Source organism: Geotrypetes seraphini, chromosome 9 (assembly GCF_902459505.1).
Source record: "Geotrypetes seraphini chromosome 9, aGeoSer1.1, whole genome shotgun sequence".
NCBI lineage: Eukaryota > Metazoa > Chordata > Amphibia > Gymnophiona > Dermophiidae > Geotrypetes > Geotrypetes seraphini.
The window spans coordinates 156,329,208-156,351,639 of record NC_047092.1 but is presented as its reverse complement, the minus strand read 5'-3'; the positions used below and the strand labels follow the sequence as shown (position 1 = coordinate 156,351,639).

Sequence of the window (22,432 nt, the reverse complement as noted above, 5' to 3'; positions counted from 1 at the left end):
TCCAAATAAATTGGATAATAAGCATAATTAATGACTTTAACAAGCAGTTATTAGACATCGAAGATGCCTAAAGAGCGATTCTACACAGCACGCACATAAGTTCACTTGATTCTGTAAAGGACGCCTAAATATATAGGTGAGCTTGAATTTGCTGAGCGCTGCTGAGCTCGATTCTCTATTGTGCGTCTATGCATAATAGAATCATGCTGAGCATTGTTCTGCTGGACGAATACACGACGTCTAACTTTTTAGGTGTCATTTATAGAATTTGCCCCTTAAAGCTTATTGAATATTGACCCCAGGATTTCTAGATAGTAAACCGCTTAGATAACATTGATAAGCAGTATATACAGTAAATAACTAGTAGCAGAAAAGTGGGCCACTCTCACTGAAAACTAAAAAGATAAATATTTCTGACCTTGGAAAAAACTCCATAAAATTTTTTCATATTAAACAGGTAGAGAATATTTTTTTTTTCCAAGGGTAGTAGGAGCAATATAGTGGTGATTAAACATAGCCAAGACTGAACAACTTATCTTTCCTCCTAAACCTGCCGCTCCCCTTCCTCCGTTCCCTATTTCAGTGGATAATGCTCTCATCCTCCCTGTTTCGTTGGCTCGCAACCTCGGGATCATCTTTGACTCATCTTTTTCCTTCTCTTCGCATATCCAACAGATCACCAAAACTTTGTCAGGTTGATTTTTTTTTTTTCTAATCTAATCTAATCCTTAGGTTTGTATACCGCATCATCTCCATGTTCGTAGAGTTCGACACGGTTTACAGTTTTTCTCTACAAGATTCCTAAAATCTGACCTTTCTTTTCTGAGCACACTGCCAAGACCCTCATCCACGCTCTTGTCACCTCTCGCCTGGATTACTGCAGCTTGCTTCTCGCAGGTCTTCCGATAAGCCATCTCTCTCGCCTTTAAACTGTTCAGAATTCTGCTGTTTGTCTCATATTCTGCTAGTATAACTTTGCCCATATGACCCTTCTCTTTAAGTCACTTCACTGGCTCCCAGTCTGTTTCTGTTTCCTCTCATTGACCTACAAATGCATTCACTCGGCAGCTCCTCAGTATCTCCCCTGTCTTATCTCTCCCTATACTCTACTCCGGAAACTCCATTCATCAGGTAAGTCTCATGTCGATACCCTTCTCTTCAGCCAACTCCCAAATCCTTCCCTTATACCTTGCTGCGCCATATGCCTGGAACAACCTGCCTGCCTCAGTATGTCTCTGGTAGCATTCATATCCAAGCTGAAAACTCATTTTTTTGAAGCTGCATTTAAGTCCTAAACCTACCAACTTGTAAAGCACCCATATCCCTTTCATTCCCTCTATAGTCTCCTACCCTATCTACCTCATCATTCCCCTTGTAATCCCCTACCTGAGCAGCGTGTATAGATTTACCCTTTTATCCTGTGTGTCTGTAATAGTTAGATTGTAAGTCCTTTAAAGCAGGAACCGTCTCTTACATGTTTAATGCACAGCAGTGCATACATCTGGTAGCGCAATAGAAATAATAAATAGTAGTAGTAGATATGTGTAACTTAGAGGTTACACATATCTAGCCGTATGGCTATTCTAATGTTCTTATGTAGCATAATTAATAATAAAATAATTAATAATAAAACCCCTTATAGTGTTGCTTTGATTATCAGGGTTTGCTGAATCGCAGATAGTTACATTATTATTAACTTCTAATTCTGTCCAAGCTTTGGCTGGATAGTGCTACTGAATAGGCCCAATGAAGTAATTTATTAAAATGTCTTGAGCCAAATAATAATAATTATTATTATTATTTGGCTCAAGACATTTTCAGGCGTAGCTCAAGGAAAGTTACATACAGGTATACTAGATATTTCACTGTGCCTGGAGAACTCAGTCTAAGTTTGTACCTTAGGCAACAGAGGGTTAAGTGATTTGCCCAAAGTCACAAGGATCTGTGTTGGGATTTGAATTGGGCTCCCGTGGTTTTCACCCTGAACTCTCCATTCCACCAACTGGATAAATGACTTTAAATATTTCCATGTATGTTCCTTCCCCTTCCCTTCTTCTTCCCTTCTTTGCTCCCACCTCCTGTCCCTTTCCCTTTCTTCCCTTGCTGCTTTGATCTTTTCTCCCTCTTTTTCTCTGTTTATCTCCATGTTTCTTTTTTTTCCCCTTTCCTTTCCACTGACACTCTCCATTTCTTTTCTGCTCCACTCCTTGTGCTCTGCTGTTCTTTCTTGTCTCCTCGGTGTTCCTCTGTGTTTGTTCCCTTTCTTTCTATTCCTCTGGCTTTCTCTCATCTTTTTCTCTGCCCCTTTATCCCCTTTCTCTATAAACAAAAAATTGACGATGATACTGACACATTGTGGCTATCGGTGATACTGCAGCCTCTCACACTTTTTATTAATGCTGTAAATAACTTTTATTTTAAGAGATTTTTATTTCATGATTTGTCATTACTGGCTGTAGAATTATGCATTCGTATTGCACCTCATTAACATCAATATCGTGTATATCGATCTTCCTGATCCTCTTTACCAGACACTATGGTCGGTTTGGAATGGCTTAAAGCATGATAGGGAGTGGTAGCCTTGAAAAACCCTTTAAAGTCTTACGGGTGAAACATGTTGGTGACTCTACCCCTGCATGAAGCGTCACTATACAGCTAAGTACTTTTAGTACATATTTATTTAAATTATTATAAACTAAAACAAAACATAATTTGAGGTTGAGGGGTGGTAGATTCAGGGGCAATGTTAGGAAATTCTACTTTACGGAGAGGGTAGTGGATGCCTGGAATGCGCTCCCGAGAGAGGTGGTGGAGAGTAAAACTGTGACTGAGTTCAAAGAAGCGTGGGATGAACACAGAAGATTTAGAATCAGAAAATAATATTAAATATTGAACTAGGCCAGTTACTGCATGGTCTGTGTCTGTGTATGGCCGTTTGGTGGAGGATGGGCAGGGGAGGGCTTCAATGGCTGGGAGGGTGTAGATGGGCTGGAGTAGGTTTTGACGGAGATTTCGGCAGTTGGAACCCAAGCACAGTACCGGGTAAAGCTTTGGATTCTTGCCCAGAAATAGCTAAGAAGAAAAAAATTTTTTTAAAAAAATTTTTTTAATTGAATCAGGTTGGGCAGACTGGATGGACCATTCGGGTCTTTATCTGCCATCATCTACTATGTTACTATGTTACATAAAATATAAAATGAATTGATCCGATGACGAATTGGAGCATAAAGCCATGCACTATGAAAAGTAATTGAGTGCTTGGTGGCCCCTCTGAGGATTGGGAAGATTGATATACATGATATTGATGTTAATGAGGTGCAATACGAATGCGAGATTACATCTAGCATTCTCAGATTTAGCTGGAATATAGCCCTTATTAGAACCTTTTTTGAAGTAGTGCCATAGGCTAACTAGGTAGAATTATGCAACCATTAATCTCCATTCTTCTACCATATGTTTTTCTTTCAGCAATCAATGGATACATGTACGGCAATCTCCCTGGCCTCTCCATGGACTTTCAAGTGAGAGTACACTGGTATCTCTTTGGCATGGGAAATGAAGTTGACATCCATTCAGCCTATTTTCACGGACAGGTTTTAATAGAAAGAAACCACCGTTTTGACACTATTAATCTCTTCCCTGCAACATTCGTTGAAGCTGTAATGGAGCCACAAATGCCTGGGAAATGGCTTCTCAGCTGCCAAGTCAATGATCATATTGAAGGTTTGAAATAAGTCTCTGTGGCTATGAGAGATGATATCGTGTACCGTATTTTTCACACTATACAATGCACCTGACCATGAGACACACCTAGGTTTAGAGGAGGAAAACAAGAAAAAAATATTCTGAACCAAATGGTGTACTAATATATTTAATAAGATATAGCAGAATAATATTTCAACCATGTATCGTCAACAGCGGTATTAAGAACCATCATCACTGTCGTTAACAAATGAGGAGAGACTTTCAGGTTCAAGCACTCTTTTTTAGTTTTCTAGGCTCTGCACTCAGCCTCCCTCCCTGCCAATCTCCGAACCCAGCCCCCTCCCTTCCATACCAGGCTCTGCACCCTATCCCCCCCCCTCCCTGCCAGGTTCTGTACCCTGTCCCACCTACTTGCCCTGTACCCTGTCCCCCCTCTGGTGGTCTAGTGGTAGGCAGGGACAGGAGGGATCCGCCCCAGCCAACTAGTAATTTTTACCTCCCCCTGTACCTTTTTTCACCTTTTTAAATCCTGGTGGTCCAGCGGTGTATTGGCAGAAGCAAGTGTTCCGTACTCCTGTCCTGTGCTGAGCCCCTCCCTTGCTGGACAGCTGCCTCAGATCTCACGGTCAGCGATGTACAAGGCAGGAGCGAGCTTTTTGCGCTCCAGCCTGGGCTTGCACCGCTCCCTGAATAGCTGCCATCAGTTCTTGCTGGACTTGTGAGAACTGATGACAGCCTTTCAGGGAGCGGCGCAGGTTCAGCCTTTTTTGTTTTCCTGGTAAGGGTGTGTTTGATATTGTCTGATTTATAAACCTTACCAGATTTTTTTTCTGACTTGCCAGTTCCAGTAGTGATTGATCTACATTGTGTACGTAAGCCCCACATTTCTATAAAAGGCGTCTCCAATTTAGGCACTTCTATATTAGGCCAGGGTTTTCTTGTCCTAAGATATCAGCGCTCAATCCATGGCCAAACTTCAACACTACGACAGAAGAGGCACAGGAGATGTCAAAACCAACCTCTAGTTACATATGCTTTATTGGTAATTAGTCCAAAGTCCAAAAACAAGTCCTTGACATTCAATATAAATATGGTCCTGACTAGGATCCAAGTTTTGGCGACTGCATCGCCTTCTTTTCTGAGCAGAGACGCTGGATCGCTACCGCGCAACACTTGCAGAGTATTACAAGTTCCTTGTTGTCTCCTGAGGAAGGTGATGCAGTTGACGAAACTTGGATCCTAGTCGGGACCATATTTACATTGTATGTCAAGGACTTGATTTTGGACTTTGGGCTAATTACCAATAAAGTATATGTAACTGGAGGTTGGTTTTAACATCTCCTGTGCCTCTTCTTGCGTCATTCTGTTTTATCCGAGGCTTGGTACCTTCTTTTTCTGGTTTTTTTGGGCAAACTTCACCATTAACCATGCCTACTTTTTGGGTAGGCATCTCGATGTACTGGAAAATAATTTCTTTTTAAACTGGGTTTTAATAGCGCTGTTCAATTAATGGCACCGATTGAACCAACTAAAAAATTAAGAGAGGCACCTAGATTGGCTAGGTGCACCGATCTAGCGCCTAATGGTAGGCGCTTTTTACAGAATCGGGGCCGTTGTTTATACAATACATATGCATTTTATGTGCTAACATTTTACACCTGCTTTCATACAGGTGGATGTTTTTACAGTTTCTTTTTAGCCACAATTTTTCCATGGATCATCATAAAACAGGCTTGAAATAGGCGCCTCCCTGGCTGTCATACTGAGGCAAACTGTTATAAAATTACTATTATGTAGGACAGTTTATAGGTCTAAGATTTCTTCCCATTGCTCATCTTACTACCAACCAAGTTGAAAGAGCATTCTTTAGTCAATAAAACTGAACATTTCTGAGTCATGTTGGAGTCGTGGAGGGGCATAATTGAAAGGGACGTCTAAGTCCGTGTACGTCCATCTCGCAAGTCGTCCAAAGTCATAAAGAGCCTAAGTCACATTTTCGAAAGAGACATCCAACTTTATTTGACTTTCAAAAATCGTCCAATTATACGTCCTGCAGATCTGATCGTCCAAGCCGCTAAATCGTCTATCTTTATACCACATTTCCATCCAACTTTTCGTCCAAGTCCAAAACGCCTAGAACAAGCTCTGTTGGACGTGGGAGGGGTCTGCAAAGTGATGGACCGCTCACCCAGACATGCCACCTAAATAGTGGGGTACCTTACAGGGCACTGCTGTGAACTTCACAAAAATGGTGCCATGGCTTCTCCTCCCTATAGCTCCCTTATAGGTTACGGTGAGCCCCCAAACCACCTCCAGAATCCCCTAGACCCACTTATCTACCACCCCAATAGCCCTTATGGCTGCAGGAGCCACTTATATGCCAGTCAAAAAGGGTTTTGGGAGTGTATAGGGGAGTGCACATGTTTAAGTATCAATGCAGTGATTACAGGGGCTTATGGGCATGGGTCCCCTTCTCTATGGGTCCCTAACCCACCTCCAAGACGACTTAAGCTGCCTCTGGGCTGGACGACTAGGCTTTCCTATGCCAGGCAGCCAGGTGATGATGGTCTGGAGGCTGAAATTTAAAGTTGTGAATAAAATTTTTATGGGGGTGGGAGGGGGTTGGTGATCACTGGAGTAGTGTGTGGGGGTCTGTATTATGTGTTTTCAGTGCTTATCTGGTGAGTTTAGGTGGGTTTTTGTGACTTAGACCAGTGTCCTTCAACCTTTTCACACCTATGGACCAGCGGAAATAAAAGAATTATTTTGTGGACCGACAAACTACTAAGACTGAAATTTAAAAAAACATTTTCACCCCGTCTCCGTGAGTTCGGTCCCCGCAAACCATCTGATCCCATCCGCACAAGCCTCAGTTATGATTTTATATTGAACATATTTTATTAAAGTATAAAAAGAAACAATATTCTGTACAATTGTCATTTTATAAATACAAATATACAGAGCAAGGACCAACAAAACCCTTGTTTCCCTTCTCCTCCCCTTCACATATATCCCCTCCACTATCAAGAAAACTGAACAAGCCAAATTATTACAGAATGCTACACAGAAATATCATGCTAACAGAATACTGCAGTCACACATGACAGGAATAGTGTTAGGGGAGTGCTGGAAGCTAAAGAAGCACTGCCTGGGCTTTGCAGTCCCCAGTTATGTCTCTAGCAGGATATATAGTTCAAATCTGATATATTTTAATGACAAAATAGAAATAAAATTATTTTTTTCTACCTTTATTATCTGCCCATTTTGTTCTGCTTTCTTCTGTCTTTTCTTAAATTTCTTTCCAAGGTCTTCAATCTATCTGCCACTTCTGTCCCTTCCTGTCTTCTACCTATTATTCCAATATCCAGAACCTCCTTTTTCTTCTTACTGCATCCACCCTGTGTCCAGCATCTCCCACCTACTCCGTCAAGTCCTACTCAGTCAAGTCTGCTTTTTTCCTTCACCCTACAACCTCCATGTCCAGCATCTTCCTGTGTTCTTTTTTTCTTCCCGTTGCTGAGCCATCCAGCCAACCCACTATCTTTATCCATCCCAGTACCTCCCCTCTTTTCCCCATCTTAATCCAGCAGATACCTTCCATCACCCTACTCCCTCCATTCCTTATTCAGCATCTTCTCCTTGTCTCCCTATTCCCCCTTCACCATGTCCAGCATATCCCCTCTGTCTCCCTACTCCCTCTACCCATGTCCAACATCCACCCCCCATTTCACTATGTATTGCACCAATAAGAAATCCCACAGAATTCAGATGTTTGCCTTCCCCTCCATAAAATTATGCCAGCTCAAAAGATTCCTCGACAAAACCTTCGCCTTCCAGGCGGCTAAGCTGAATCCTTGGCTAGCCCAAATGATGCTGGAGGCCCTGACCTACCTCGACTTCAGAAAACTGCTCAAAACATACCTTTTCCACGAACAGGACCCTTAACCCTTATTCCCCGCAACAATCCAACTCCTGCTCCACCCCCTCCTTTCTCTCCCCCCTCCCCTCCCTTGGTTCCCTCTCCCCCCTCATCTCTCCCAATCCAACTATGATTAACTTCTGCTAAAACCCCAATACTTCCTTCCTCGTTCCTTGTAATTCCGACAAAATTTTGTAAATCCGTGTTCAGACCGAATCCTAGTTTAATTGATGTGAACTGCCTAGAACTCTTTGGGTATGGCGGTATATAAGAACTTAATAATAATAATAATAACATCTTACTTCTATCCTCATACTCCACCCTCCTGTTCAGCATTTTCCATGTCTCTCTACCCCCTGCAAGGTCCAGCATCTGTCTTTGTGTCACTATTCTTCCAATTCACACCTAGTTCCAATAACTATCTTTCCCCAAGGGAATCCACCATCTCCCTTCTGTCACACCAATCCCCCCTCCTGGGTCTACCATCCCCTTCCCACAACACCTATATCACATTTTTCCCTCTCCTCATAATCCAGCATCTCATTTCCTCCCTTGGCTGCTGGCCCCGATCCACTCTTCCAGCACTCGATTGCTATTAGCCCTGCCTTCGACCCCGGTCCTGCTAAACTTGGCAGCAAAACCAAAGACAAACCCTACCCTACCTTCAATTATGGTCCCGCTAAATCAGACGGCTAGAATGAAGACAGAAGCCGCGGGACCTTTCCTCTTGCCTAAATTGCTATTTGCTACAAGCTCTGCCGGTCTCAATCCTGCCCCTCAAAAACAGGAAGTCACTTCAGAAGGGGGCGGGATCAAGATCGGCAGAGCCTATAGCGATGCAGGCAAGAGAAAAAGTCCCGCGGCTTCTGTCTTTCTTTTTGCCAGCCATTTGTAGCAGTACCGCAGCTGATCTTAACGCCAGCCCTGGAAGGGAAAGGGGAACAGATGCCCGACAGGAAATTTAATTTGTAGATCTCGCCTGCCCTGCGCGGACCGGCAGAAATTTTCTGCGGACCGGCGATTGAAGAACTGTGACTTAGACCATGTTTTAGATGGTCTAAGTCACAACGTCCAAGTTCCGTCTATGCTCTGTTGTTAAACTTTCGGTTATACATGCTGTACGACTAAGTCTAAGCCTGCCCACATCCCGCCCAACTCCCGCCCTTGACACGCCTCCCGAAACGTCCCGTCTAGCTTTGGACGTTGAACGGCCTTATGAAGGCCTAAGTCATTTTTAAATACGTCCAAAACCCGGTTTTATTATCGGCAGTTGGACGTTTTTGAGAAATGTTCATCCAAGTGCCGACTTAGGCCGGTTTTTGGACATTTTTCTCTTTCGATTATGAGCCCCTTACTGTACATTAGACTTACCTAACTGCTATTTCCTTTTAATATTTATTTATTCCACTCTGTACACTTGGTGGGGGTCTTTTCTTCACAGCTAAAAGCTCATCTCTTCCATTTTTCTTCATCTTTCCCCCAGCATACTATCTTTAATCTCCTTGACCTTATCTTTTCAAACTCCTCTTACTGACCTACAAATGTATTCATTTGGCTGTCCCTCACTATCACTCTTCATTTATCTCCCCCTGTGTCCCCCCCCCATGAGCTCTACTCAGTTGATAAGTCCCTCCTATCTTCTCCTCCTCCTGTCAACTCCAGACTCTTTCCATTCTATCTTGCTGCGCCGTATGCCTGGAACAAACTGCCCGAATCCCTACGGTATGCTCCGTCACTGGCAATGCTCAAGTCCAAGTTAAAAACCCACCTCTTCAAGAATGCTTTCAATTCCTATCGCCATGAGTTCTGCATCCCCAACCCTGTATGTCATGCCTGTCTGTCCAAGTTAGATTGTAAGCTCTTATGAGCAGGGACCATCTATTAAAAGCCAAAATGTACAGAGCTGCACATGCCTTTCAGTGCTATATAAGTGATAAATAGCAGTATTGTCTTTTTAATTCCTGCCTTCATCTCTTTAGCGATCCTCTAGTACACATAATCAAACTTTTACACAGACTTTGATATTTAACTTTATTCTAAAATGAATCCTCTCTCTTCTTTTTTCCTGCCCATGATGTTTGCTATAATTACTATAAAACCATTATGGTGTTCTGCATTCTTGTAGTAATATTTTTCATTCTTTTCTGATTTAAATTTTCAGGTGGTATGCAGGCCATTTATGAAGTAAGAGAAAGTAAAAAAAATAATTCTAGTGGCTTCCAGGTGCCACCTACAAAGCAATATTATATTGCAGCAGAGGAAATTATTTGGAACTATGGCCCATCTGGGATAAATCAATTCACTGGACAAGCATTAGACCATCCAGATAGGTATCCGCTACTAAACTCTCTTTACTTTCAAACAATTTTATTGATGATAATACAAAACAATCGACAATAAAAATATTCTCAGAAAATACAACTCTAGTCATCCACATTTTTGCTGTTCAACCCACCCACCCTCCCTCCCCATATGCTTTTGTGGTCCAACAAAACAATGTTGATGACAGCACAAATAAGTCAATAAAGAAGTAACATTACAATTCTTGTTAACCAGTGTGCAATGTAAGTATAATGATCACACACCCCCTACAGAATGAGGAAGCGAAGGAGTTGCTGACAACCGTTTTCTGCAATCTGAAGCATAAGGGCCCACAAATGTCAACTAAGATAATAATAATAATTTTATTTTTATATACCGCCAAAGCCATAGTAGTTCGAGGCGGTTTACAACAAGAAGAGCTGGACAGTCAGCGAATGTAAATAACAATAGAGATTTTGGATACAGCGAGAAGAAAAAAATAACAGTAAGGATTTTTGTTACATAAATACACAATGTGGGGAAACAAGAAGATGTGAAAAGGGGTACAGTAGAGGGTTTAAGGGTTCTTGGTTACAAATCGGTTGAACAGGTTTGTTTTTATTAGTTTTCTGAAGTTAAGGTAGGATGAGGAGAGTTTGATGAAGTTGCCTAGCCAGTTGTTATGTTGACTTGCTTGGAAGGCTAGCGTTCTGTTTAGGAATCTTTTGTATTGGCAGGTTTTTATTGAAGGGTAGCTGAACAAACGTATTCTACGTGTGGGTCTGGTGGAACAATCGAATTTAAAGTGGGAGACCAGGTATAGCGGGGCCATGACAAGGACAGATTTAAAACAAAGGCAGGCAAATTTGAACAGCACTCTTGCGTCTAGTGGCAGCCAATGGAGTTTGACCGTATAAACCCCCTTTTTCCCTAACCAACCCTAACCCACCCATCCATTCCATCCTATGGTAGACGGTACCATTATTTGCAACCAGTGAGCTCTGCCTAAGTTGGTTTCGGTGATGGTACATGTCTGTGCCTACAGAAATTTGAAGCTTTCGGGTACCAGCATTAAGGCCCTGATTCTATAAATGGAGCCTAACGTCTAGGTGCCATTGAGCGCAATTGCAAATCATCTACTAGAATTTCATTTCTGCAAATTGGCACGTATCAAAAAATGTAACACAATTTTCAGCTACAGTGGCAAATTGCGCTCAGAATTTAGGAAGTTGGTTAATTGGGCTGATAACTAGAGAATGGCAAGGGGACAAAATTTTTCCCCGTCTCCGCAGGAACTCATTTTACTATCCCGTCCCGTTGAGTTCTTTTCCTGTCCCCGCCCAATTCCTGCATGCTCTGGCCTCAAATACTTTAAAATCATAAGTGTTCAAAGCTTGTGTGGTTAAGGCAGAGCTTATAGGAATGGGACACTGTTCTCCCTTGAGAAGAGGAGGCTGCGAGGGGACATGATCGAGACGTTCAAAATGCTGAAAGGCATCGATAAAATAGAGCAGGAAAATAAATTATTTACATTGTCCAATGCGACACGGACAAGAGGACATGGTTTGAAGCTAAGGGGGGACAAGTCCAGGACAAATGCCAGGAAGTTCTGCTTTACACAGCGAGTGGTGGACGCCTGGAATGCTCTCCCAGAGGAGGTTATTAAGGAATTCACTGTGCTAGGATTCAAAGGCAAATTAGATGCACATCTCCTTACGAGAGGCATAGAGGGATATGGGTGACTAAAACTACATCAGGTGTATACCTGACTGGGCCTCCGCGTGTGCGGATCGCCGGACTCGATGGACCATGGGTCTGATCCGGAGATGGCAGTTCTTATGTTCTTATGACAGGGACAGCAACAAAACTGACGGGGACAGAACAGGGAAATTGTGTTCCTGCAGGGACAGGGACAAATTTGTCCCAGTATCATTCTCTACTGAGAACTTTGCAGCACCCCCTCTGGCTGAAATCTCTTCATGAAAAAGCAAAAAATACATTCTGAATTATAGTGCATGCATAAAGAAATTCTGTGACTGGGAAATTCTTTAAAATGGATGAAAAAGAGGGAACAATTATGTTTGTAACCTGCTCTGATATTTTTACATGGTAGGAAAGCAAAATGGAATAAGTGAAATGTTTAATGGTACCAATGCTTTTTTTTATTTATTGTCAAACAGTGAATCTGAGGAGTTTTTCAAGCAAGCCACAAACAGAATTGGAGGAAAATATAAGAAGGCAGTTTTTTCCGAATACACAAATGCCACCTTTACAGCACGCAAGAAGAGATCCCCAGAGCAAGAACATCTTGGAATCATGGGTAAGGCTATTAGAGTTTACAAATGACTCGCAGCAGAGTAGGAAAGAAAAATAAAGTGAATTCATGCCCCTGCTCAGAGAAAAAACTTTCCCTCAAACAAGTGGAATTTAACTTTCTACACGGTGTCTGGAAAAAATGGGACCCCTTATGTAATTTAAATAGTTTTTAATTGTTTAAACATTTAGAAGGGCATTCCAGGCATCTATCACCCTCTGCTTAGATTGTAAGCTCTTTCGAGCAGGAACTCCTTCATGACTGCCAGCGCTCTAGAAATAATTAATAGTAGTAGCCTTTGAAAATATATTAGTGTAATGAGGCAAAGGCAAATTAAAAACATTTCTATTTAAAGATGCCTATAATCTTTAAACCTGTTTTCTCAAAAATTCACTTACAGCCAGGATCCCTCCCTAACATGCTAACCCTTAATGGTTTACTATCCTATTTGAATTGTATTTCTAACCCATCTTACCACTCGTTACTGTATGTCAATGTATGTTATTTGTCTGTCACCCTAACTTATAATTTTAAATATGTACACCGTCAAACAAAAAGGCAAAGAAGGAGTCTTTTCAACCAGTGAGAAAGTCTTTATTGTAAACAGTTGGTCCCAACAAGGATCCCAGTTTCGGCATCCAAAAAACGCCTTCTTCAGGGGACACTTTGCTGAATCAATGCTGAAAAAGAAAAACACTTCTGCGGACAAACTGCTCCATTCGTGATGCTGTCAAATATGTACACCGCTCAGGAACCTGATGAGCGGTATATTAAATTTTAATAAACTTGAATTCATAATTTATGTTCACAGTGTCCTCCTTCAACCTTGACATATTCACAAAGTCTTTGACATCACTAAGCTGTACAGTAGGCTCATTGAATTCTGGAGTCTCATTAATCATGAGCTCAACTGTATTCTGAACTCGGTGCACTGGAGCTCCATCCAGTTGAAAAATAAGGCACTCTGAAATGTCTTGAATTTCAGGCAGAAGTTACTGTTGCAGTAGGGATGTTTTGAGTCCCATTTTTTTTCCAGTTACAGTTTATTTCCTTGGTGTATTTTGTCCTGTCGAGGAACGCAGAGAGAGGAAAGACACGATAGAGACGTTCAAATATGTTACTGACTGTATTGAGGTGGAAGAAGACATCTTTTTCCTTACAGGACCTAAGATAACAAGAGAGCATCCGTTAAAAATCAAGGGTGGGAAATTTCATGGTGACATTAGGAAGTATTTCTTCACCGAAAGGGTGGTTGATCGTTAGGATGATCTTCCACTTCAGGTAGTTGAGGCCAGCAACGTGCTAGATTTTAAGAAAAGATGGGATAAACATGTGGGTTCTCTTCAAGGAAGTGCTTAGGGGGGAGGGTTCTTGTGTGGGCAGACTTGTTGGGCCGAAGGCCCTTTTTCTGCCGTCATATTCTATGTTTCTATGTAATGCACACATAAAGCACTCGTCTCTCTCTTCTGAGGGGGTCACATGGTTTTATTTGGCCACAATCATGGGGTCATAGACCTAACATCACACTTACCGTACTACCTCCCTCTTCCTGCCACACTAAAACTACTTGACTTCTCTTTACCTATCTAGAAATGAAAAATAATCTTCCATTGTAACCCACCATCTATTATTCTTTTGTAATCCGCCTTGAACTGCAAGGTAATGGCGGAATAGAAATCTCTAATGTAATGTAATAAGCACTGCTATAGATGATTGTATAAGCCTGTCTAATGTAAAAAGCCTACCCTGAATGGATTTTAAGGAGATCCATAGAAAGATATACACACACATAAATTAAACTTTTATGGCAAATTTTACTAGACATTCCTTTTTATTAAAAAAAAAAATGCAAAGAGGACACAGTTAAGACAGAAACACTTTAAAGATTAATGACCAATCAATTTAATTTATATAAAGTGGCACCTTGGAATCCGAACTTAATCCATTCCAGAACCCCATTCGAGTTCCAAAACGTTTGAGTTCCAAGACAATTTTTCCCATTGAAAATAATAGAAACTGGATTAATTCGTTCCTTGGTCCCACAAACTCAGCAAGATCGGGCCCCTCACTGGCATAGGCAGCAAGATCGGCAATGGCAATTGCAAGCAGTGCTCAGCCCAAAGCTTCCCTCTCAGGCGGAAACAGGAAGTTGCGTCAGAGGGAAAGCTTTGGACTGAGCAATGCTTGCAGTTCCCGTACGTTTGGATTCCAAAGCAGCGTTCGGATTCCGGGGCAAAATTTAATGAAAAAAAAAAAATTTGGATTCCAAGTTGTTCGAGTTCTGGGTTGTTCAGGTTCCGAGGTACCACTGTACTTATGTAAAATGCCTTGGGTGATATATGAAAAATAACTGAGGTGGGGGTAGTGTGTCCACTAAATTGAAATGTGGCTTACGAATACAATATACAGGTTTTTGTTTACATTAAGATATTGCCTGAGTTCAGATAAGTCATTTCTGTGTGTTTTCTACTAGGACCTGTTATTAGGGGAGAGGTAGGAGACAGAATCCTGGTGACATTTAGAAACAACGCACAGCGCCCATACAGTATCCAGACGCACGGTGTAAGCTACAGCAAAAACAGCGAGGGGATGCCCTACCACACCAACGTCTTACATAAAGGTAACTGCAAGTGATATTTCAGGACATTAAACAATTTATTGCCTGACCAGCATCAAGCTCTGAAGGCCTAGCTGTTATTTTAGATGCTTCATACCGATGACCTTCAGAGCTTCGTTTGCAGGTTTCAGAATGCGTCGGGTTACCAGATGTTCGGGGTGACATGGACATGTCCTCTCTTTAGAGGAAATGTCCGGGCATCCGGGTGGCTTTTCATAACCCGGCGCTCTGTCCTGGTTTTGAAAAGCACATCACGTCAGGAGGGGCATCGGCGGATGCAACGCGGTGATGTCACCTACAAGCGCACGTGTGTGTGATGTTTTCATGTCGTATCCGCACGTGCGCGGATGACCTCCCGACTGAGACGAGCAGGCTGGGGGGGGTGGGGCTGGGGTGTGGCATGGGCGTAATGGGGTGGGGATGGGTGTAACTGGGCAAGCCTGGGGGGCGGGGCTAGGGGGTCCGGATTTTACATACATAAATTCTGATGACCCTAAGAATGCTGTTACTACCATGCTAGTCGAAACAGATTTTCCGTTTCCTATGTTTATGAATAAGTTGAAAATGTAAGAGGTAGATATTTAGCCAGCAACAGTGAGCATTTTTTTTAGCCGCTGTTGGCGATATTCCCAGATATTCAATGCCAGGCCATGATCAGGCATTGATATTGAACAGCTGGATTTATGTGGCTGGCTATCTCTTATGCAGTTAAATGCAATATCCGACACTTAATTAACTAAGCCAGTGTATCGCAAGCTGTGTGCCGCAGTGACATTCCGGGTGTGCTGCGAGACACCGGCGAGAAGAGGTGCTAGCTGATTGCTTACAAGACACGCCTCTCACAGCAAGAGGCACATCCTGTAGGCAGTCAGCCGGTGCTGGCGCCTCTCCTTCTCTAGCACCCTCCCCTCCCCCTCCCACCATTGTAGTAATAGGCTCAGGGCCTCATCTGGAGGCCTCTGCACATGCGCAGATATCGACATGGTGATGTCACACATGCGCATGACATCACTGCATTGATGTCCGCTCATTTCTGCATGCCCTCCAGCCAGGGCCCCCCGAGTTTAGTGTGCCTTGGATTCAAAAGGCTTGCGGGACACTGGCCTACGCGATGCCGCATGTTTTAACTGTTTATTTATATATCTTATATATTTTTTATATATTAATAATACATATTATATTTTATGATTTACTGACATTGGTAAACGAAGGCAAAAAACTGCAGTGATGATGTACAAGATGCCAAGATTTTAATAAGCAATCATAAAATATAAATATAATCATAAAACAGTTTGTATCCAAAAGAATTGATGAACCCGGACCCGACACGGTCCATGTTTCAAAGAAACACTCCTTCCTCAGGGGTCCTATGATGAATCATATACAAAAAAAACTTGATGGATAACAACTGGAATCAGCAGTAAACAGCTGAGCAAACTGTGAAAGCTCCTACGCAGTGCAGGACAGAAACGAAAGTCATTGGTCCCATTACATCAAGTGTAGTCCCATGCTTGTACTCTTTAGTTACATTTTACATATCAACCATGTATTTATGTAATCTATCAATGTGTTCATGTTCTTAAGCTTTTTTCTATTTGTTTATAACCCTGTTTTTATTTGCATGTACGCTTGCTACGGCTTACAATGATTTTTGTTTCAATTTTAGTTTATTTGCAGTGCTACTCACCCTTCTCGGTTTATATCTGGGGATTTTTGTCTTTTTTTTTACTGTCCCCTGAAGAAGGCAACCCAGATAGCTGAAACTTTGTTACTCAGCCAAGTAAACATACTGGGACTTTGTCTATATCCTATATAATAAAAAGCTAGCCACGCATGCGCACTCCTATTTGCGTGTTCCGTGCGCTGTAGGTCTGTGGCCGAAGGAGTGCGCATGCGCACTTATACGTCACCATCCGATCGCCTCCACAAGCCAGACCGCAGCCAGCCGCTGATCTCCGTTCCTCCTGCACCATGGCACGCCAGGCATGTCCCTGCCTCCCCCGCCGCCGGCCTCGGGCTCCTGGGGGCCGGTGGCGCAAGCCGCCCGGCCGGTGCTGAGGCCCCGCCTCCCCACTTCCACCCTACACGGCGCCGCCAGACCCAGACAGCTTCCCACGAGGAAATAACAAAACGGCCCTACACTCACAGACCCGCGAGCAGGGTTGCCATGGAAACCCAGCCGGAATAACATGCAGTCGCAAGGGTCAGAGAGAGGGGATCAGGAGCTAAAGAGAGATTGAAAAAAACAAACAAACAACAGTGGACAAGGAGAGACAGACACACAGACAGTCACAGAAGGACAGGGGGCTAAAGAGACAGATTGAAAAAAATAACAAAATACAGAGGACAAGGAGAGAGAGAGACACAGGAAAAAAATGACAAACAGACATACAGCAGCCAAGGAGACAGACAACAAAAAAAAATACAGACATACTTACATACAGCGTCCAAGTAGACAGACAGAGAGACAGTGGGCAAGGAGACAGCAAAAAAAAATACAAACAGCCAAGGAGACAAACAGAAAAAAATAACAAATACAATGCCCAAGGATAAATTCAGGAAAAAAAGACATACAGACATACAGTGGCCAAGGAGTTAGACTGCAAAAAAGACATACAGACATACAGCAGCCAATGAGACAGACAGACTGACAGCGACCAAGTAGACAATCAGCAAAAAAACATAAACAAACACAGAAAGCAAAAAAAGAGAAACATACAGCGGCCAAGGAGACAGGCATGGAACAAATAGGAAAACTATAAAAACTTTTAATAAATCAACCATACGTGAAGAAGGAATAAAAAAAAAAGGAAGAGACACCCACAGGGAAACACAGGATCAAGAGCATACAGAGAAAACAGAAGTTTGCAGGAATCAGGAACATATAGAGAAATGAGAGCAGAGACCCCTGCAAGAAGAGAAAAATAGCAAAGAGACTGGGGATGAGAAAGAGAGCAGAGATGCTTGCAGGGAGAAAAAGCTAAGCAGTAATGTTACAGCTTGAGAGTGCAGACTGAGGAAGAAAGCAGAGACAGCGCTACACAGGGAAATGGAGGGAGGAAAGAGACAGAAAGAAAAATACAGACAGACATAAATTCTAGCACCCGTTAATGTAACGGGCTTAACGACTAGTCCAGTGTTTTTCAACCTTTTTTGGGCAAAGGCACACTTGTTTCATGAAAAAAATCACGAGGCACACCACCATTAGAAAATGTTAAAAAATTTAACTCTGTGCCTATATTGACTATATATAAAGTAATTCTCTTGAATAGGAATCAAATAAACACAAAGAAAGTATTTTATAATTACTTTATTATGAAATATTAAGTAAACAGAATAGTGAAAAATTATAAAATACTTTATTCAGTGCGAAACCTGGGCCTGTTTGGCTGAACACAAAGCTGATATTCTGGCTGGAATCAAAGAAAGACACACACGTAGCTCTTCGTCAACAGCTCTCAGTCTCTCTCTGTTTTTATAGCATACAAAAATAGACAAATATACCCTCCATCCTTTTTATTAAACCACAATAGCAGTTTTTAGCGCAGGGAGCTGCGCTGAATGCCCAGCGCTGCTCTTGACGCTCATAGGCTCCCTGCGCTAAAAACCACTATTGCGGTTTAGTAAAAGGTGACCATATTGTAAAATATAGACAGCAGATATAAATTCAGAACTGTGCATAGTAAGTGAAGGGAAGTTTTCATCTCTGGGAATTTACCCAGTTAACTATTAAGTTATTTGGGCAAATTCCTTTGAAAACTGTGGTAATACTGCCTCCACTTTGCTAAATTTAAAATAAAATCATTTTTCCTACCTTGTCTGGTGATTTCTGGTTGCACTTTCTTCTTCTGACTGTGCATCCAATCTTTCTTCCCTTCTATCAGCCTGTATGCTTTCTCTCCTCCACACTCATTCCCTCCCCCAACTTTTTCTTCCTCTCTCCCTGACCTTTCTTTCTTTTTTTCTGTTTCTCTTCTTTCCTTCTGTTTCCCTGCCTGCCCCCTTTCTTTCTTTCTCCCTGCCGTTCCCCAAGCCACTGCCACTGCCGCTGCCATCGGGGAACAGGACCCACCAATGGATAACAGGCCCCAAAGCCGACGCCAACGCATGATCTTCCTGACGTCAATTCTGCAATCGGAGAGGAAGTTCCGCCCAGCCAGGCAGCGATTGGCTGGCCCGAACTTCCTCTCCGACTGCAGAATTGATGTCGGGGAGAAGAAGACTTATTGGCTCGATAGATTAGATCGCCAAGACAAAGTGAGTCCTGGGTGATCGACTCACTTTGCCTTGGCGAGCTACTGGCGCCCCTGCCTCGGGCCCCCTGTCAGCTCCGGGCCCCTGAATGCAGGACTGGTAGTACTGCCCTGATGGCGGCCCTGCGGCACACCAGGCAACATCTCGCGGCACACTAGTGTGCCGCGGAACAGCGGTTGAAAAACACTGGACTAGTCAATATATATTCTTGTTGGTGGTTTTATGATATCGTGCTTGCCTTTTCTTGTTTGTAATAAAAAAAAAAAAGATTCCACATAAATGCATTTACATTGCGTTTAAATGTGGTCTGTGCTAATGATTTCAGCACCGGCACTGAAACCATTAATGCTTTCTGCGCACCCTAACGCTGTCACTCTTCTGTCGCAAATCACCTCTAGCGCCGGCATTAGGTTCTGAGCTTCAGCTCACTGGCCACTTAAATTGTTTGGAGTATCGATTCCTATAAAAGCTGTAGCACTGTCAGCATGATTCAGTGATCTATTACGGCTTTGTTCTGTCCATAGAATGGAATTTGTATAGCTTCCGTTAGGTGTTTTTACAACTTTTTTTTTTTTACTGTCAATTTTCCGCAGCACCCACTCCTCCTTCGTCCCATGTGAATCCAGGAGACACCTTTACTTACGAGTGGAATGTACCAGAAAGTGTGGGCCCCGCCAGTGAGGATCCGGACTGTTTAACTTGGCTCTACTTTTCATCTGTTGATCCAATAAAAGACACAAATTCTGGCCTCGTGGGTCCTCTGCTGGTATGTAGGCGAGGAAAACTGCTTCCAAGTGAGAAACAGGTAAAAACAAAGTCCATAATCAAGTTTCACGTTTATTAAAATTTGATATACCGCTTATTTTAAAATTTATTTTATTATTTACATACCACTTATATCCTAAGTGGTTTACATTCAAGTACTTTGCCATATTTCCCTATCTGTCCCGGTGGGCTCAAACTCTATCTAGTGTACCTGGGGCAATGAGGGGATTAAGGCCCAAATTCTGTAAGTGGCGCCTAATGTTAGGCACCTATTTTGGAGGCGCCGACTAGATAGGCGCCTGTCTAAATTGAATGACATGCTCAGTTAAGCTTTTTAATCGGCAATAATTGAAACGTAGGCGCCTATCAAGAAAGAGCGATTCTGCAATAAGGTGCCTCTAAAAATTTAGGCGGTCTTCAAAAAAAATAGGCGCTATGCACCTTAGGCATGGGCATGGCTACGTATTAGGTGCTTTGTTGCAGAATTGCTGCTCTTAAGTGTGCTTAAGCGCTCACATAGGAGCCTAACTTTTAGTTGTGCCTAGAGCTGGCCTATTTATTGGGCGCCTCCGAAATAGTGTGATTCATTAAACACCCAATTTTACTTGAATCGCGCTGAACAGTGCCTAATTTGGGTGCTTCTTATAGAATTTGCCCTTAAGTGACTTGCCCAGAGTCACAAGGAGCAGCGAGGGATTGGAACCCACAGCCTAAGCAGTCTACATAGGTATAACATTAAAATTCTATAATAAAAGAAAATCACAAAGAACAAGAGAAACTGATACATATAAGGGGGGGGGAGAGGGATAGAGAAATACAATATTTAAAAGAAAAGAGACATCAAAAGGAGGCACATGTGGGAGGGAATTAAAATCTTGACAGAAGGCTAAGTTAATTAGCATTCGAAAGCATCCTTTAAACAGGAACGCTTTTAAGCTTGTTGTAAAATTTTATGAGATTGGAATCTTCCCATAGAGAGGAGGGCAAATTGTTCCATTAAGTGGGGGCAGTAACAGAAAAAAAATTGATTTCCTATACGTGCAGACAGATACCAAAAAGTATGGCCATCAACTCATTTATTATGGAGACAATATTCAGAAAATGCTGAGCTCCTAAACTTCTGCCCTATTTTCAGCCAAGTTTAGAAGCCTAAATTTTCAGCTACAAATTCATCTTAATGTAGGAGCTTAAAAAGATATGCTCATAAATTTAAGCCTGCCTAGATTTATGGGCCTAGTGCTGAAAATTAGTGCTAAACTCCTAACTTCTATTTACTGCCCTAAACTCATTCCTGTTGCCGTTCAATTTTTATGCTCCCAAAGAGTTTAGTGAGATTTTGGGGTCAATATTCAGCCAATAGTGCTCAGTGTTTTGTTGATCGCCACCTGCATTATTCCAAAAATTCAATGCCAGGCTATGTCTGGACTCCAGCCTTAAATTTCTAGGTTTCCGGAGCCGGCTAAACCAATGCCAGGTAAGTACGATATTCAACACTTAAACACACCGCATATACCCCCATATGCTCTGATGCTGCTCTGACGCTTATATAATTCCTATAAGTGTCAAAGCATTTAGCGCTGTGGGTCGCAGTAGAAACCTCTATCGCGGCTTAGTAAAAGAGGGCCAAAGATAAGACTGACTTTTATGCAGTCCTATTTTTGTGGTTACCTTGGCTGGTTAAGTGCTGAATATTGGCACTTAACTGTCCAAATGCTGACTCTGCCCCAAGAACATGCCCCAAATAAACCAGTTATCAGTTAGGCATTAACCTGATATTTTCAGTGGCAATAACTGGTTAAGTGCCACTGAAAATGAGTAGTTAGCCCCATACAAGTGTTTTAACTGGCCAGGAGCCATTTTTGGCCAGTTAAATCGCTTTGAATATCAAACCCTTTGAGTAAATATTTAAGCACTCAGCCCTAGTAATATTTTAGAGGCCAATTTAAAAGTATAATTCTCAAAGTTAGGAGCATAAATAATTTGAAAATCAAGCCCTATATTCTTAAGTATTTTTATTTATTTATATATTGAGATTTATTAACCGCCTTTGTGAAGAGATTCATCCAAGGTGGTGTTTATGGTAAAATATAATGAAAACAATAAATAGAAATTACCTATTATAATTAAAGTCTTTTGAGACTTTAAGGGCTCCTTTTACGAAAGCGTGTTAGGGCCTTAACACGCAGAATAGCGTGTGCTAAATTGCCGCACACACTAGCCGCTACCACCTCCTTTTGAGCAGGCAGTAGATTTTCGGCTAGCATGCGCTAATCCAGTGCGTGTGCTAAAACGCTTAGCGCGCCTTCGTAAAAGGAGCCCTAAATGTTATTCCTAGTAGATTATTTAGAATTGCAGAGAACTTATTAAACTGACTTGAATACAGATAGGGCCTGCTTAACTATTAGGTAGACTAAGGCGCTCATAATAACAATTTTTTTAAAAGTCCAAAAACTGGCCTGTCGGTACTTGGACGATCAAAAAGACAGGTCATTCAAGTACCGATAATCGAAACTGGTTTTAGACATATCTAAAACCGGCTTAGGCCTTTTCATTGCCT

At 42.2% G+C, this 22,432-nt stretch overlaps 1 protein-coding gene and 1 long non-coding RNA gene across 2 annotated transcripts in view; one reads left to right on the top strand and one right to left on the bottom strand.

Annotated features, from left to right (window-relative positions):
- Positions 1 to 22,432, top strand: part of CP (ceruloplasmin) — a 96,679-nt gene that overhangs the window by 33,727 nt on the left and 40,520 nt on the right. Inside the window, exons 5-9 of the mRNA XM_033957793.1 lie at positions 3,469 to 3,723; positions 9,786 to 9,954; positions 12,106 to 12,245; positions 14,713 to 14,859; positions 19,704 to 19,915. Coding sequence (XP_033813684.1) covers positions 3,469 to 3,723; positions 9,786 to 9,954; positions 12,106 to 12,245; positions 14,713 to 14,859; positions 19,704 to 19,915 — 923 coding nt within the window. The remainder of the gene's footprint in view (positions 1 to 3,468; positions 3,724 to 9,785; positions 9,955 to 12,105; positions 12,246 to 14,712; positions 14,860 to 19,703; positions 19,916 to 22,432) is intronic.
- LOC117366461 overlaps positions 12,169 to 22,432 on the bottom strand; it is a 33,463-nt gene continuing 23,199 nt past the window's right edge. The window contains exons 3-4 of the long non-coding RNA XR_004540583.1: positions 19,754 to 19,894; positions 12,169 to 13,404 (exon numbers count right to left, since the gene is read on the bottom strand). This is a non-coding gene — a long non-coding RNA (uncharacterized LOC117366461). The remainder of the gene's footprint in view (positions 13,405 to 19,753; positions 19,895 to 22,432) is intronic.